This window comes from Amborella trichopoda, chromosome 13 (assembly GCF_054954075.1).
Source record: "Amborella trichopoda isolate Santa Cruz 75 chromosome 13, AtrichopodaSantaCruz75HAP2 v2.0, whole genome shotgun sequence".
Lineage (NCBI taxonomy): Eukaryota > Viridiplantae > Streptophyta > Magnoliopsida > Amborellales > Amborellaceae > Amborella > Amborella trichopoda.
In genome coordinates, this window is record NC_142348.1 from 8448207 (window position 1) to 8465033 (window position 16827).

A 16827-nucleotide genomic window follows, 5' to 3' on the forward strand; every position below is an offset into this window, starting at 1 on the left:
TATTGTGAGAGAGAGAGTGAGAGGTCTAATCCTAATGTATAGAAACGGAGAATGAAATAAGGGAAAGGTTTTTATATTTCTCCTAAAGATATATACTTCTTGTTCAAGTTATATCAAGTGGATCACTGATCATTTGACCTAGTTCCGATGTCTCAAGTATTTTATTTTAATTTTTTTTGTAAATTATTTGACTATCAAATTTAGTACATGTTAAAATACACCTAAAAAAAATTTAATTTTTTTGATAAAATATAATAATCAAAATACTTTTTATAGATATTTTGATATTTTATTTTATTAAAAATATTTTTTTATAGATACAACTAGATAGGAGTAGACCACAAAATTTGGTGTCAAAACAATTTGTAAAAAAATTAAAATAGTGTAGAAACATAACATCGTGATTGAGACCATCTTAGCTGTCTATTCATAATAGACGGTAGGAAGAAGTATATAAATTTTATGAAGTAGGACAAATATAGAAAGCATAAATAATTGCCTACTATAAAGAATTAACAAGAGTTTTTTATAATCTACAAAAATATCGAGACCTTAAACTTTCTTTTAACCTGTATCAAACCCGAATAAAAGAGAGAGTCTATTCGGATTTGTATTAACCTGTATCAAACCCGAATAAAAGAGAGCCTATTCGGATTTGTATTAACCTGTATCAAACCCGAATAAAAGAGAGAGTCTATTCGGATTTGTATTAGATAGATAACCAATGTAGAATTTTCCCAAAAACTTTAAATGACAAGGAATTTTTACTTAGTCATTGAACCTGTTTTATTTAGAAAAGTTCGAAATGAAAATTTACATGGTGTGCTTAGATGGGGATATCATTTACATGGTTGGCTTAGATAGGGATAGCATTAGAAACTGAGGGATAAACAACGGTAACGGGATGAGCCATGATACGACGCCCCGTCATGTGCCGAAACAGATACACAACCGCACCCACAGGCCACTCCACCACAGCTGCCGCCGCAAAGGCCAGGAACCCCAGGGTGGGACCCACCACTTTGCACCTGCATGGGTTGCTATGCGTCCCGCATTGCACACATATGGGAACCCCAACTCCAACCGCAATCCTAACTTCTGCCTCTAAAACACTTTGATAAAAAGATTGTATACAATGAGACCATTTGGTTTTGATACAAAGAGGTCACAATTACTATCATTTACCTTTGATACAAAGATGTCACAATTACTTATAACTATCCGATATAGAAATAAATGTCACAAAATTCGAAAAAATTTCTTTTGAAATTTTAGCTCAGTCAATAGAATAAATGGAACCACCCAATTTTACCTTCAATGGTCAACATTAGCTATGATCACCTTATACTAAAAGTAAATGTTCTCTTCGTATATTTCTTTTTTACTAAAAAAAAAAAACAAAAAAAAGTCATGCCATTAACAAAAGTCCTTCCTTAAATTCTTAAGGGCCTAGGTTAGATTCTTGACCAACCTAGTTAATCACAGTAAAACTAGGGCTGGCAATGGGCCAGGCAGCCCAGTCCAACCCAAAAAATGTAGGGCGTGGTCCAAGGAAGGGTAAGCGCCGATCCAACGTGTTTTCTTGTTTTTTTGTTTACTTTGCCACACTTAAAATAAAACAGTCACAGGCCAGGCTGCATGCGTTGCCAGTTTCTTAATTTACACAAAGTTTACAGCTCGTCTTGAGATTTTGTGCCTGCATTTTTCTGGATAAATAAATCCGACCTTTTATGATCTATCATGCTAATTTTATGATCTATCATTCTAATGAACAAAAAAATTGTTACTATGACCAGATATCAATGCCCAAAGTTAGGGGTAGTAATGGACCCGTACCCGAACCATACCCGTCGGGTATACCCAGCACAGGTGGGGTATGGGTCCATGTTTTGGACCTGCATGTAGGATCCGGGTCCAATAAAAGATATTCGGGTTGTCTCGGGTCTGGGTACGGGTCCTGTTATACCCGAACTGGATACCCGGACCTGAACTTTTAGTTTATCCAAAAGCCAAAACCCCAACCCTAAAGTCATTGTAATACTTATCTTTCAGTAATTCTCGAAACGGCCAAACCCCATCTCCATCCTCCCTCTCTACAATTATTCCTCTCTTAGTTTTTTGGAGATGGAACTCCCTCTGGAACTCGAATCTCTCTCTATGTAATTTCCCACCTCTCTAAAATCAGTTGTCTGTTGTTCACCATTGTAGGTTGTTCACCATTGTAGGCTATAAGAAGCTCATAGGGAGGGTGGCAATGGACCCGACCAGACCTGGGATCCAACGGGATAAAACCTGAGACCCAACAGAATAGACTCGAGACCTAATGGATACGGGTATAGATCCAACTTTTACGTCGACGGGTCGAATTCAGGTTCAAAACTTGAACCCGAATACATTCTGGTTTGGATCTGGATCTGGGTCCGGACCTAACCCATTGCCACCCCTTCCCAAAGTACATAACAAACCTTTCTCAGAAAATGTTGCTTTGAATAAAAGGTACCCATATGCATTGCCATGAAATTTCTAAATAAATAATAGCATTAAAAAAATTTTCATAAATGTTTTAACAAATACCAGCACAAAGAAATGCCAATGGAAAGAAAATACCAATAAATTTGCTAATAAACCAAAAAAAAAAACCTAAAGAGAGAGTTTAACCTGCCTTTCTTTTGCTCAAAGAAGCGCTAGCTCAACAAAACAAGAGATTAGAGAGACAAAGAGGCCGATAAATCGAACAAGACGAAAGGAAGACCACATCCATCTTTGGGCCCATCCATTCCACGACACCTTTCCATCTCATGAATATGAAATGCTTTGCGGAAATGCCCCGAACGTTTCGCGTGTCGCTTTGACGCAGCAGTGCTCGCCACGTGTGCATACAGGCGACGACTTGTCACTCGTCCTTCTATGGGATGTTAACCGAGTGCCCTCAATTTTTACCCAGATGTATACTAGGTAATACGCATATGGATCATATTTTTAGATAGCCAAATACTATATTCACTTCAAGTTTCACCAAGATTCTAATTTTTGAGGTAACTTTTTAACCTTCCCTCTCAAATTTTTTTTTTTTTTTTTGTGTTCTTTGTGTTTTTTACTCATACTTAATGCGTGTCACAAACAGAATGCCTTCTGAGTAAGGGTTAATTTGTTCATCCAAAAAAGGCTCAAGAGATTAGAGAATTAAGTATAGATATAAAAAAAAAACTAATCCAATCGATAATAATGTCTTAAAAAATATAATCTTTTTGTTACTTGACCAACCATCGTAAGAAGTAAATGCAACAGGTACATTAATCAATAAGATTGATGAATTGGCAGTTAATGCAAAAACAACTAATTGAAAAGCAATAGTCATGGTTGTAATCTTCCAAGCTACCAACAAATGAACTTATACTACCTTATTTCAACATTGAATTAAATAAGATAGATTGGACCATGAGGGGATTTAACCAGGAATCTATTGATCTTTTAGAACTCATTACTACCTTATTTCAACATTGAATTGAGGGGAAACTTTTCTTTACTTCACAAGTTAGCATGCATGGATCATGTATTATATATACAGACATCAGATAGATAAATTAAAGTTGGAATGTGAATTTAATGAAAATTGAAATACCTATTGCGTTTATGTGGCCTTTAAAAGCCTTATGAATGTGTATTGAAATACTTTTATTATAGTGAAACATAAACTCAGTGGGAGTGTGCTTCTTCGAGGACCATACTAAGCGAATGACGTTTGCTTATACCGGACTGTGCTTATTGATCTAGGTTAGTCGGTTGTAAAACCCAAGATACCTGGGTATAAAGAATTAACCGATGAGGGTTTTGGGTTATCCCTTGATGAAGCCGGAGCTTATGCCTAGATGAGAGAGCCGAGGGGCTGTGTGACCTTTGTGTGTGATGGTAGGCCTACTGAGACGGGGGCCAAAACCTCATCTATGTTCTATCACATGACATGCATATTGATAGATTTCGGGAAAGCCAGATATCCACCTTTGGGTGAAGCGTATGCATGTGCGAGAGATACCCATATGCATCTCAGGTCGTGGTGACCTTGACTAGTCTCTAGGGGAGGACCTGTAATCCACAAATTGGGATTGCGACCCCTTGATTCATCGACCTAACTTTGGTGATCCGCTAATGAGCCCCTACTTGGACTGTGGGTCATGAAAAACACTGGGTATGTTTGATAAAGCTAGTGTGGTCTGTAGTCCACATTTGAAGGTAGAGTGCCCCATTATTACAGATTGAATTCCTAAAATCATATGGATCATTTTCCCTTCATATTAATTTAATTGTGTTCATTTTATTATTAAAATGATTTTAGTTTTATTATTTGAATATTTATGAATCTCTCAATATTTTAATTATGATTTTTGGACTTATAAAAATACAGTTATTGGTTTTACAAAGTTGTAAAACTTCAAATATATATTAATTCGTTTTATTTAATGTTAAATTTTTTTTATAAAATTCCATGGGGGCTCAAAATACACATGGGCCCACCATGTGGCATGTGGGTGGGGGCCCACATGTGCCACAACGGGGTGGCACCCCCCACCCTTTGGATTCCTCTTGTTTCTTTGTGATCAAAGTTTTTAAGATTATGGTAATTTTGATTTGAGGCATGTGGTCAAATCTTGGAAAGAATATAGCGGCCATGACATATTTTGTAATATGATAAGTATGCTTTAAAAGGGACATGGTCAATTTGAATAGATGGTAAACATTGAACTTATCTTGTTTAAAATTTTTTATAGTATTTATTTACTTAATAATGTTTGACATATCCTTATGGAATATGTGATATGATCATATTATTTTTATGGAATGCATGATATCTATTTATCTAAATATATTGATGGGAAAATAGTTTAAGAAAAGGGGGATATTGGTCCAAGCACCTTCCATAATGTTAATGGCCCATCTATGGAATGAATGGCTCAGATCTCTCACCCCACAAGTCACCTTGATCAACAGTATAGATTCAATCTCATGAAAGAGGCAAACTATGGGAAACCCTAAAGAAATCCTAGATCTTATTTTTTCTATAAATAAGGGAGTTTTTTCCCATCTCTAAAATAATAACAATCTCTCTCTGCAATTCTCTCTCTCTCTTTGAGGGGCACACCCCACTCTCTCTCCTTTGAGTTTCTCTCTCTAACGTTCTCTATCCCAAAGTTTCAAAGGGGGGGCCACGCCCCAACTTTAGCTACTACTCTTTTTCTCCCTAGACCTAAGAAGAAACTAAGGGTTGTAGAAATTAGAGGGAAGCCTAAGTTAATTTTGGAGGTTATGGTTTTGTGGAGAATTAAGGGCGGTTGCATAGTTTGGCCGAAATCAGCTTTTTCGATTCGAGATTGAAGCTAGACCGCATATCCCGCTCCATTGGATGTGGTGACTCGGTGTGGGGTGTAAGAAGCCCGGTTGAGGTAATCTCCGGCATCTTTATATTATACTTACTTGTTCTTTATTTCATATTCTCAAACACAATATTAAGTTGTATAAATGACATCAAGTAGTTGAGATTTATTTTATTGATGTGTTATTTATTTTTGAAATTTCTATTGTTTGTAATAAGACCTTCTTTGAGTGATCTTGTTGCCAAAATTATAAGGGGTGATTATTATTAAAAAAAAAAAAAATTGTATTTCTCTGACAAAAGATCACATATGTCTTTATTTCATTGGTATCATAGCAAAGTTTTACTTGATTGCCATTATGAGTCTTTTCTTATTTTTGCTTGAGAATAGAAATATAATGGCTGCTCATACCTTCATCTCTGAAATCCTGAAAACCAAAAGGTTTGATGGGACCAACTTTGCTTCATGAAAAAAAAAAAATCAAATTTGTGTATTATGAAGAAAACTTGCATGAGGTACTCTTTGAGGACCGACCTCTTCGTCCAACTGACGACTCATCTCAAATAATCAAAGTTGAGTACGCCAATTGGAAGAGGAGAAACTTAAAATGCAAGCACATTCTTTTATATGCCATGACTAACTCGCATGCTGCTGAGTACGAGTCAATTTATACTGTAAGTGAGATTTTTGATAAACTTGAAAGAGAGTATGTTGAACCCTCTCTCATGAAGCAAACTATGGCTATGAGAAGGTATAATGATTTAAAAATGGTAGAAGGTACCAAGTTTGCAGATCATGTGCACGTGTTTCGTGCCCCAGTCTGAGATTTGGAAGATACAAGCATGAAGCCCAATGAATCTATACAAGTGATTCATTTAATGAATTCTCTTTCTAATTTATGGGAGACTTTCATATCTTCTATTTTTGCTAGAAGAAAGGCACCAAAATTGAAGGAACTCATCATGACTATCAAATTTGAAGAAGAAATAAGGAGTTCAAGGCAAACCCCAAGGTATGCCATGCATATGGTAAAATCTCAACCATCTTTTAAATTTAAGAAATGAAAATGAAGAAATACTTTTGAGAAAAAAATATATTTCAAAAGAAAAGATTTTGGAAATAAAGTAGCAAAGAGAGAGACTCGAACTTGTTTTATTTGCAAGAAGGTGGACCACATAGCCAATAGTTGTGGGTTCAACAAATCTGGTAGAACTAATAAGGAATTAGCATGTGTGGTTTTCGAGTCTATACTAGCCGACCCCAAGGGAGCTTCTTGATGTCTTGACTCGGGGACTACGACCCATGTCACAAACACCAAAGAAGATTACCGTTCTTTCACTCTCAAGGGGCTAGGACAGTAGGATATTTATATGAGAGGAAATCAGAAGACCGATGTACTTGGAGTTGGAGATTTTGAGCTAAAACTGAAGAGTGGGAGCACGTTGATCCTAAAGCAAGCACTTTATGCACCTGATATGAGGAAGTGCTTGGTTTCGGTTCCTAAGATGTCTATGGCTGGATTCTTAACCACTTTCATTAGGGAGAAAGTGGTGGTCTTGAAGGGAAAAGATGTGATCATGACTGAACGACTTGTAGACGGGATATTTACTATTGAAATAAAAGAGAACGTTGTTTATGTCTCGTCCCCTAATGAATTAGATGCTACCCTATGGCATATGAGGTTATGACACATTAACACCAAATGAATGGAAAGATTAAAAAGGGACGAGATTCTTCAGATTTATAAGGGAGATTTATCGAAAGTGTGCGAGTCTTGTGTGTAAGGAAAACTAATAAGGAAAAATACCACCAAGGCAAAAAGAGCTACTAGCGTTTTGAAAATCATTCATAGTGATATATGTGGACCTATAAATGTGACTACCAAAAGTGAAAAAAGATATTTTATCTCTTTTCTAGATGACCACTAGCGATATGGTTATGTGTACCTTATTCATGCAAAATCAGAAACCCTAGAAAAATTCAAAGAATATAAGGCCCAGGCAGAGAATCAAACCAACCTGAAAATTAAAGTCCTTAGAACCGATAGAGGGGGAGAATATTCATTTGACTTTTTCAAAGAATTGTGTATTGAAAATGAGATCATCCATCAGTACATCATGCCTTATACTCCTGAATAAAATGGTGTAGCTGAGGGAAGGAATATGACCTTAGTGGAAATGATAAGGAGTACGATGGGCCATGCAAATCTCTCATTGGAGTTTTAGGGAGAAGCCGTATTTACGACATATTACATCCTTAACCGAACTCCCACAAAAACTGCCCCACTTACTCCTCACGAAATTTTCATAGGTCGTACTCCTTCCCTTGATTACCTGAAAGTTTGGGGTTGCTCAGCCCATGTCCTTATCCCACATTAAAATAGAACCAAATTGCAACCCAAAACTGTCAAATCCATTTTCATTGGTTACTCAGATCATGGTAAGGGGTATCGATTCTACAACCTTGAAACAAATGCGGTTATAGAAAGTCATGATGCTCACTTCTTCGAGGAAGAGTACCTTGAAGCAAGGGTGAGTAAAAAACAAGTCGACTTTTATGAGAAGACCCAAACAAGGATGTAGTTTGAGATCATGAACCTGAAACTTCTAAACCATCCCAACTTGATCCTAAACTCTTTATAGAAAGTGAACCTTTACCTGAACCAGACGAAGTAACCGAGTTGGTAGACTGCCACTTTACCTAGAATATTTTATCTACCTTGGAGAAAATTTTGATAAGGTCGGAAAATATCTAGATTCAAAACCTAGAACTCACCATGAAGCCTTGACCTGTCTTGAAAAAGAATACTGGGTAGAAGCCATGAAAGATGAATATGCTTTCATTAACCAAAACCATGTATGAGAATTAGTACCTTTACCTCCAAAACGTAAGGTCATTGATTGTAAGTGAATTTTCAAGAAAAATTGAACTCTAAAGGGAAAATAGAAAAATACAAAGCTAGGTTGGTTCCAAAGGGTCTTACCCAGAAAGAAGGGATAACTTATGAAGAAACTTTTCCCCTATTGCCAAATTTCCATCCATCCGAATCCTTATAGCTATAGTAGCCCATTTTGACTTTGAGGTTCATCAAATGGATGTCAAAACAACCATTCTAAATGGGGATTTCGAAGAAGAAATTTACATGACCTAACTTGAGGGATTTGAGGAGAAAAGGAAAGAGTACTTAGTATGCAAACTTAATAAATCCCTTTATAGCCTAAAACAAGCATTGCGATAATGGGATTATTACATATATCAAAATGTCAGAGTTCTCTACAAATAATGAGGATTATTACATATCTCAAAAGGTCAGTGGGAGTGATGTGGTATTTATATTATTATATATGGGTGATATGCTAATTGTTAGTAACTTAATTGCCCTAATAGTTGATACGAAAAATTTCCTTACACAACACTTTGATATGAAAGATTTTGGAGAAGCTTCATATATGTTGGGCATCAAGATAATAAGAAACAAGAAAGAGAAGACTATCCAACTTTCCCTGGCAACCTACTATAAGAGGATACTATAAAAGTTTGATATGAGTATATGTAAGCTCATGTCAACCCTAGTTGACAAAAAGACGAAGCTTAGTAATAAAATGTGTCCTACCGAAGACATAGATGTAAGAGCCATAGAGAGAGTGTCATACAGGAGCGCAGTTGGGTCCCTTATGTATGCCATGATGGGGACAAGGCTTTATTTGTCCTTCGTCATGAGTCTGGTGAGCCGTTGCCAAAGTAATCTAGGAGATAAGCATTGGAAAGCTGTAAAAAGAATTCTCAAATATTTAAAGGGGACCATGAACTATGTGCTCACATATAAGGGGGGAACTGAAATAACAATAGAAGGATATTCAGATGTAAGCTATCTTACGGATCTAGATGATGTAAAGACTACATCTGGGTATGTGTTTATGCTTGGAGGGGGTGCGGTTCTTAGAAGTCAAAGAAACAATATAGTGTGGCCTTGTCCACTATAGAATCCGAGTATGTGGCATGTTGTCTAGCAGCCATGGAGGCCGTGTGGATTAAGAAGTTTCTTAATCAACTTAATTTTCATCCTGTACGTTGTGATGTAGTACGAATTTTCTGTGACAACACTGCGGCTATTTGTGTCTCTAAGGAGCTTCGGTTTCACAAGAACTCCAAGCATATTAAGCCTTATTTTTATCACCTAATAAATGATGTGAGATTGAAAGAAATCAAGATCAACTACATATCTACAGATTTGATGATTGCGGACCCTCTGATTAAGGGAGTTGTCTCTAATGTTTTTGTAAGACATGTGAGAGATGGGGATGAGAGAAAGTGAGAAAGAGATAATGTAAGGTCTTCAAAGGCCAAGTGGGAGATGTTGGGTTTATGTGGCCTTTAAAAGCCTTATGAATGTGTATTGAAATATTTTTATTATAATGAAACATAAACTCAGTGGGAGTGTGGTCCCTCGAGGACCATACTAAGTAAATGATGTTTGCTTATACCGGACTGTACTTATCGATCTTGGCCAGTCGATTGTAAAACCCAAGGTACTTGGACATAAAGATTTAACCGAAGAGGGTTTTGGGTTATCTCTTGATGAGGTCAAAGCTTATGCATAGATGAGAGAGCCGAGGGACTGTGTGACCCTTGTGTGTGATGATAGGCCTACTGAGATGGGGCCAAAACCTTATCTATGTTCCATCACACGACATGCATATTGATAGATTATTCAGGAAAGCCAGATATCCACTTTTGGGTGAAGTGTATACATGTACGAGAGATACCCCTATGCACCATTAAGTTGTAGTCGCATCAGGTCGTGGTGACCTTGACTCGTCTCTAGGGGAGGACCTTTAATCCACAGATTGGGATTACGACTCCTTGATTCATCGACCTAACTTTGTTGACTCGCTAATGAGCCCCTGTTTGGACTGTAGGTCATGGGAAACACTGGGTCGGTTTGATAAAACTAGTGTGGTCTATAGTCCACAGTTGAAGGTGGAGTACCCCATTATTACAGATTGAATTCCTAAAACCATGTGAATCTTTTTCCCATCATATTAATTTAATTGTGTTCATTTATTATTGAAATATTTTGGTTTTATTATTTGAATATTTATGAATCCCTCAATATTTTAATTATGATTTTTGGACTTATAAAAATACAGTTATTGATTTTACAAAGTTGTAAAAATTTAAATATATATTAATTCGTTTTATTTAATTTTAAAAAAAAATTATAAAATTTTATGGGGGTTCAAAGTGCACATGGGCCCTCCATGTGGCATATGGGTGGGGGCCCACATGTGCCACAAAGGGGTGGCACGCCCCACCCTTTGGATTCCTCTTGTTTCTTTGTGAGCAAGGTCTTTAAGATTATGGCAATTTGGATTTGAGGCATATGGTCAAATCTTAGAAAGGATATAGCGGCCATGACATATTTTGTAATATGATAAGTATGCTTTAAAAGGTATATGGTCAATTTGAATAGATGATAAACATTGACCTTATCTTGTTTAAAATTTTTGGTAGTATTTATTTACTTGATAATGTTCGACATATCCTTATGGAATATATGATGTGATCATGTTATTTTTATGGAATGCATGATATATATTTTATCTAAATATATTGACGGGAAAATGGTTTAAGGAAAGGGGGATAATGGTCCAAACACCTTCCATAATGTTGATAGCCCATCTATGGAATGGATTGGCTCAGATCTCTCACCCCACAAGTCATCTTGATCAACGGTACAGATTCAATCTCATGAAAGAGACAAACTATGGGAAACCTTAAAGAAACCCTAGATCTTATTTTTTTTATAACTAAGGGAGTTTTTTCCCATCTCTAAAATAATAACAGTCTCTCTCTCTCCAATTCTCTCTCTCTTTAGAGGACACGCCCGACTCTCTCTCCTCTGAGTTTCTCTCTCTAACCCTCTCTATCCCAAAGTTTCAAAGGGGGGCCACGACCCAACTCTAGCTACTACTCTTTTTCCCCCTAGACCTAAGAAACTAAGGGTTGTACAAATTAGAGGGAAGCCTATTTTTGGAGGTTAGGGTTTTGTGAAGAATTAAAGGTGGTCACATAGTTCGGCCGAAATTAGCTTTCCTGATTCGAGATTGAAGCTAGACCACAGATCACGCGCCAATGGATGTGGTGACTTGGTGTAGGGTGTAAAAAATCCGGTTGAGGTAATATCCGACATCTTTATCTTATATTTGTTCTTTATTTCATATTCTCAAGCACAGTATTAGATTGTATGAATGGCATCAAGTACTTGAGATTTATTTTATTGATGTGTTATTTACTTTTAGAATTTCTATTGTTTGTAATAAACCATATGTGAGTGATCTTGTTGCCAAAATTATAAGAGGTCATTATTATTAAAACAAAAAAAAAAAAATTGTATTTTCCCGGCAAAAGATCTCATAAGTCTTTCTTTCAATACCGTACATGGGGAGTTTCTACTTATAGTTATGATATCAACTCTATGCCGAGGCTGAGTCCCTCTCTCTCCTTTTATTCGTTGACTATTTATTTATTGGTTTTTTATTTGCGCTGAGCCAGTATGTGCATAAAAGAGAAGGCTTGACTAGGGGAAACAGCCGAGCCACAAATAGAAATGAGTTGAAAAAAATAATTATATATATATATGTATTGTGAGAGAGAGTGCATTGAAAGCAATCAATCTTAAATTTTGTTTTTGGACTTTCCATTTCAATTCTTTGTAGATCATCTGGTCTGCACTATTTCTTTTTGAGCTTGCAGCAGTTCTAAAGCAAAACATGCATTTGGAGTGGCCTAAGCTGTATTTTCAGATCCAAAATCCAACCCTGAGATAGATTGGTTGAAGGGGGTCACATACTAACATATGAATAGGTGCATCCAAGAATGCACAATAAACTTTGCCTTTTATAGGTGCCGCCTAATAAACTGGCCAGCCAGAAGTGCGGTTGTCCAAAACCTAACCCTATCTACTGCCACATATAATTGTACAACTAGAGCTTATCTATTGAAATAAATACACACACAAGATTTCAAATTGTGTAAAAATAGCAGTGGAATAGTGCAGTTGGGAAAGTGGTCGTGGGGGAAGGAGTCATGAGGTCTTTTCCTAGAAATAATATATCGATTCTAAATGCGTTTTATGAGGCCAACATGATATTTTACATTAGAGCTTAGGGCACGGTTTTTATGAATCCATGTAGAAATGAGTCACTATTTAAAAATTTATTTTTGAGATAGATTTTTAGACTTAATTTTTAAGTACATGTAATCTCTGACATGGAGATCATTAATATGAATAAATAAATAAATTTTGAACATTAAAAATAATATTTCAACTAAGAAACATTTGGACCATTAATTTCAATTATTTTTAGATGGACCACGTATTTTCATACATCTTTAAAACGGATGTTTTATATATGGAAGCTTTATGCCTCGGGAACCGTAAATATAGAAATACGGTCACCGCCGCATGAAACAATTTTCCTTTGTCTTATGATGTCAAGTTAAGTACCTGATCATTTAATTATGTTGATAAAAAATAGAAAATATGGGTAAAACTACAACTTATTTTGGGAATGAGCAAAACGAGTTTGTGTATCATTTTCAAAATGCATAGGGAACGGGGAATGGATGAGGAGTCTATCACCTCAGTTAGGTTAAATAAAGTTGGCTCTAGTCACGTCAGGTTGGTTCAATGAAGTTGGCAAAATCCACCCTAATATGATCACATACATTTTATATGTGAATCATCATTTTTATCATCAAAGTTTTTTTTCAACTATTTAAAATCTGCACGCACTCTACATGAATTTCATATGGAATCAATTTTACATTTCATCGCTAGGCATACCACCCAGTTTGGGGAGTTATTGTCATACATTGTTTTTCGTATTATCTGTATCAATTTTTTGGGGAGAGAGTGTCTGTGTGTGGTTTTGCCCTCCGAATGGTCCCATACCAATGTTGCATGGGAATTCAATCCGAGCTTTTGATATTTGTTTTTGAAACTTCAAATATTTACTTTTTTAGAAAACAAATTGTATACAATAAAACTATTTATTTTTGTTATATAGAGGTCACAATTACTTACAATCATTCAATGTAAAATCTGATAGTTTGGGTTTGTCACAAAATTTGAAAAAATTTCTTTGGATCTTTGAGCTTGGTTAATAAATTAATTACAGTAAATTTTACATCCAATAATCAAGATTAATTATAACCACCTTATAATAAAGATAAATAAAAAATATGAGTTAAAATGTGAAGACCCCCAACAAAACCGTAAGAAGCTCAAATATCCCATTTAAACATGAGTTTCTTTTAACTTTCATTTCAATCACATTCTTCCAAGAATAATTAAAAATTAATTAATTATTCTTATTCATGAAAATTCTGAATAAAGATAAATATTTTGTTGAGTCACTTGTTACGAGATTACCAAAATACCCCTGATGCTTAAGATTCTCGATCTTGAATAAAGGCAGCGCGCGTTTATTTGAGAGATTACCTGAATAACCCTACCCTATGTTGAGAATGGAATCTGAGAATTCATTGGTAGGGCTAGGTGGTATTCCCAGCCCATTCTCAAGTTTTAAGAAAACTCGCTTAGTTGGTTGGGATAACGTTACATAGTGACCCTTCAATGTTAACGGAATCCGTGTTTATTTTCTAGAAAGGCCATGTTAGATGATTTGAGATTCCATAAGAGTTTTGAAAAAAAATAAAAATAAAAATAAAATAAATCCCTCAAACATTGGCAGCAGAAACATATTTACACTTCCGTCCCTCGGTGCTCCTAAATATTTTGCCATGTTATTTACTCATCATGAGCCTCCTCGTCACTAAACGTACCACAATGAAGCCCAAGGTTTAAAAACATGGTTGGGCGGCCCGGATCACCTTTATGGAAAACCAGTCCGAGTCGGTGATCTGACCTAGTAAACCAAAAAATAAAAAAATTAAACAAAATTATGAAAAATATTAAAAATTAAGTCAGACCGGACCTAACCAGCTGGTTCCTTATATTTAGGTAGAACCATACCGGCCACGACAATTCTCAATCTGACCCGGCGGGTTTCAGCCCGGTTTGCCAATTTTTAAAACCTTAGTTCTAGGCTGTAGCTCGTTATAATGTTTGTTGTAGAATTTTAATCACTAGGGTCTAAGTTGGCTGCTTGTCTCTTTCCCAAATCTTTTCTTTCTTCGCCATTCCGCTATTTTCTTGATTTGGTGGAGAAATGAGACGCTTCAAAAATGCAACTCCCTTTGTTGCAATTTTCTCCCCATTCCATCATCTTACTTTTACTTATATTAGTAGGACTTATAACACATCAAGTAGGAGTGGTTGCGTTTCGTCAAAACCCTCATTGAAAAGGGCACCAACAATTATTTATCACGAATTCGGAATTCCTAAGGACTCTGCTACTATTTGCTACTCTATTATTACTTGCCAATTTGCCTATAGCACACTTCTAAGAGAGAGAGATATATCAGATTTTTTTTATGTTTTCTTGGACCAAAAAAATATGAAAATAAAATTATCAAAATTCATTGGTTCCCACCAGTGTTTTAAGGCCCATATCAAGATGGACACCTGGTGGACCAATTTGGACGGCTAGTTTGGGCCAAAACAGACCAATGCGAGTTGATCTCAAAAAAATTTAAATAATAATTTAAACGGAACAATGTGAATCAATCTCAAAAGAATTTAATAATAATTTAAAAGAAAAAATTTAAATTAGTAGAAATAATAAAAAAAATAAAATGAGGAAGGAACCGGGTGATTCAGTCAATCCGGATTGTTCGGTTCCCCGCAGACTCACCCGGTTTTATGACAAAACTGCGTGAGTCTATTCTTGGCTCCATCTATAAATCGGGTCGGTCCTCATCAATTCCTAATCTAAATCGGCAATTTTTAAAACAATGATTTCCTACTATTTTAGTTGGAACATGAAAAAACAATTGGTTTGCAAATATAGGCTACTATTGAAAACTAGTATTTGTAGTAGGTTTTGTTAGGAGGGCGGCAGGTCCATAGTGTCGCTCTTTATCAAAAGATGCACCCCACGCACACAGGAATGCTAAGCATTCCCAAGTTTAATACTCTACTTTAGAGAAAATAATTAGTTCTACACTATTATTTTTAAACTTGGTGAAATATATTGAAAGTGTATGGATGCTTCGTTGTGTCCGAAGTGATTAATACATGTAGAGAGAGAGTGGAGAGAGAGAATATTTTTTTCTATCTGTAAAAGTTAAACTTTTAGACTTAAAAGTTTGCACCTTATGTTTCTCTCTTAACCTTCATCTGCATTCCCATTCACCTTCAATAATTATACTTGCTAAATGGACTAATATCCAGAGAACAAGTTGTTGGAGAATTGACCACCAACTGGTGGTTGGCACCAAAGGTCTAAGAAAATTAAATGCCTTTATAATAGTGGGTATTTAAATGTATTTTCCTATTCTAATATTTATATTATTTAATGTACTCAATTTTGTTTTGACACTCTTATACTTTGTTTTGTATTAATGAGGGTAATTTTTTTTATTAAAAGAAGTAGAATAGATATTTTAAATAAAAACTAATAGTATTTATTAGTGGTTAAAAAACAATCATTTTTCATGTGAATAATGTCTCTTTTTACATGAATAATATCATTGCTTTATATGCACTTCTATCTATTAAAATTTTTAATTTTATTTTTAATTAATTATTTAAAATATTTTTATATAAAAAATTACTACATAATGGAATAAAAATATTGAGTGCAAATATATTGTGTACGTTAAAAAATACACTAACATAACCTCACTATGTACGTATTGATAGTAAAATGTTTCTCCCCCTAACATAACCTCACTATGTACGTATTGATAGTAATGTTTCTCCCTATAAAGTGGAAGCATACGGGCGTCCGGTGTCAGGTCTCAATCAATTAAGAGAAAAAATTATAAACACGTATTTAAAAATTAAAAGTTTGAATAGAACTCTAAAAATTTTCTTGCCTTCATAGAATTCGATGGCGACGCCAGTCAAATCCAAGCGACTAATTAGGTCAAGATGCCAATTTAATATGTTAATTCTTCGTTCTTGTGTTCAAAATCATCTTTGCTTTCATTTGACGTACTTAGTATATTTGATTGTCCAAATAAGTGTTTTATAAGACGCCAATGTGGATAGGGTTCAATAGGAGCCAGCCCAATTCCTTGATGGAACTGGGTATGAATCCAATTTGATGGGAGTCACTATGTTCTATCAAAGAACCAGACCATTTTATTGAAGAATTGGCTATCAGGAAAGCCTACAATTCATGTGTAGCTCACTTTTCTTTCTATTTTTTAATATCATCATCAGTTTAGTCTTGTCCCAATTAATTGAGGTCAGCTATAAGAATCTTGGTTTTCTATTATGTTTTATTAAAAGTCATATCTTTAATGAAACTATAAGTCTCCATAT

At 35.4% G+C, this 16827-nt stretch overlaps 1 protein-coding gene across 1 annotated transcript in view; it reads right to left on the bottom strand.

Annotated features, from left to right (window-relative positions):
• Window positions 1-761: 761 nt before the first annotated feature.
• Window positions 762-16827, bottom strand: part of LOC105420519 (cold-regulated protein) — a 32967-nt gene continuing 16901 nt past the window's right edge. Inside the window, exon 3 of the mRNA XM_088855358.1 lies at window positions 762-1112. Coding sequence (XP_088711484.1) covers window positions 857-1112 — 256 coding nt within the window. The 3' untranslated portion in view covers window positions 762-856. The remainder of the gene's footprint in view (window positions 1113-16827) is intronic.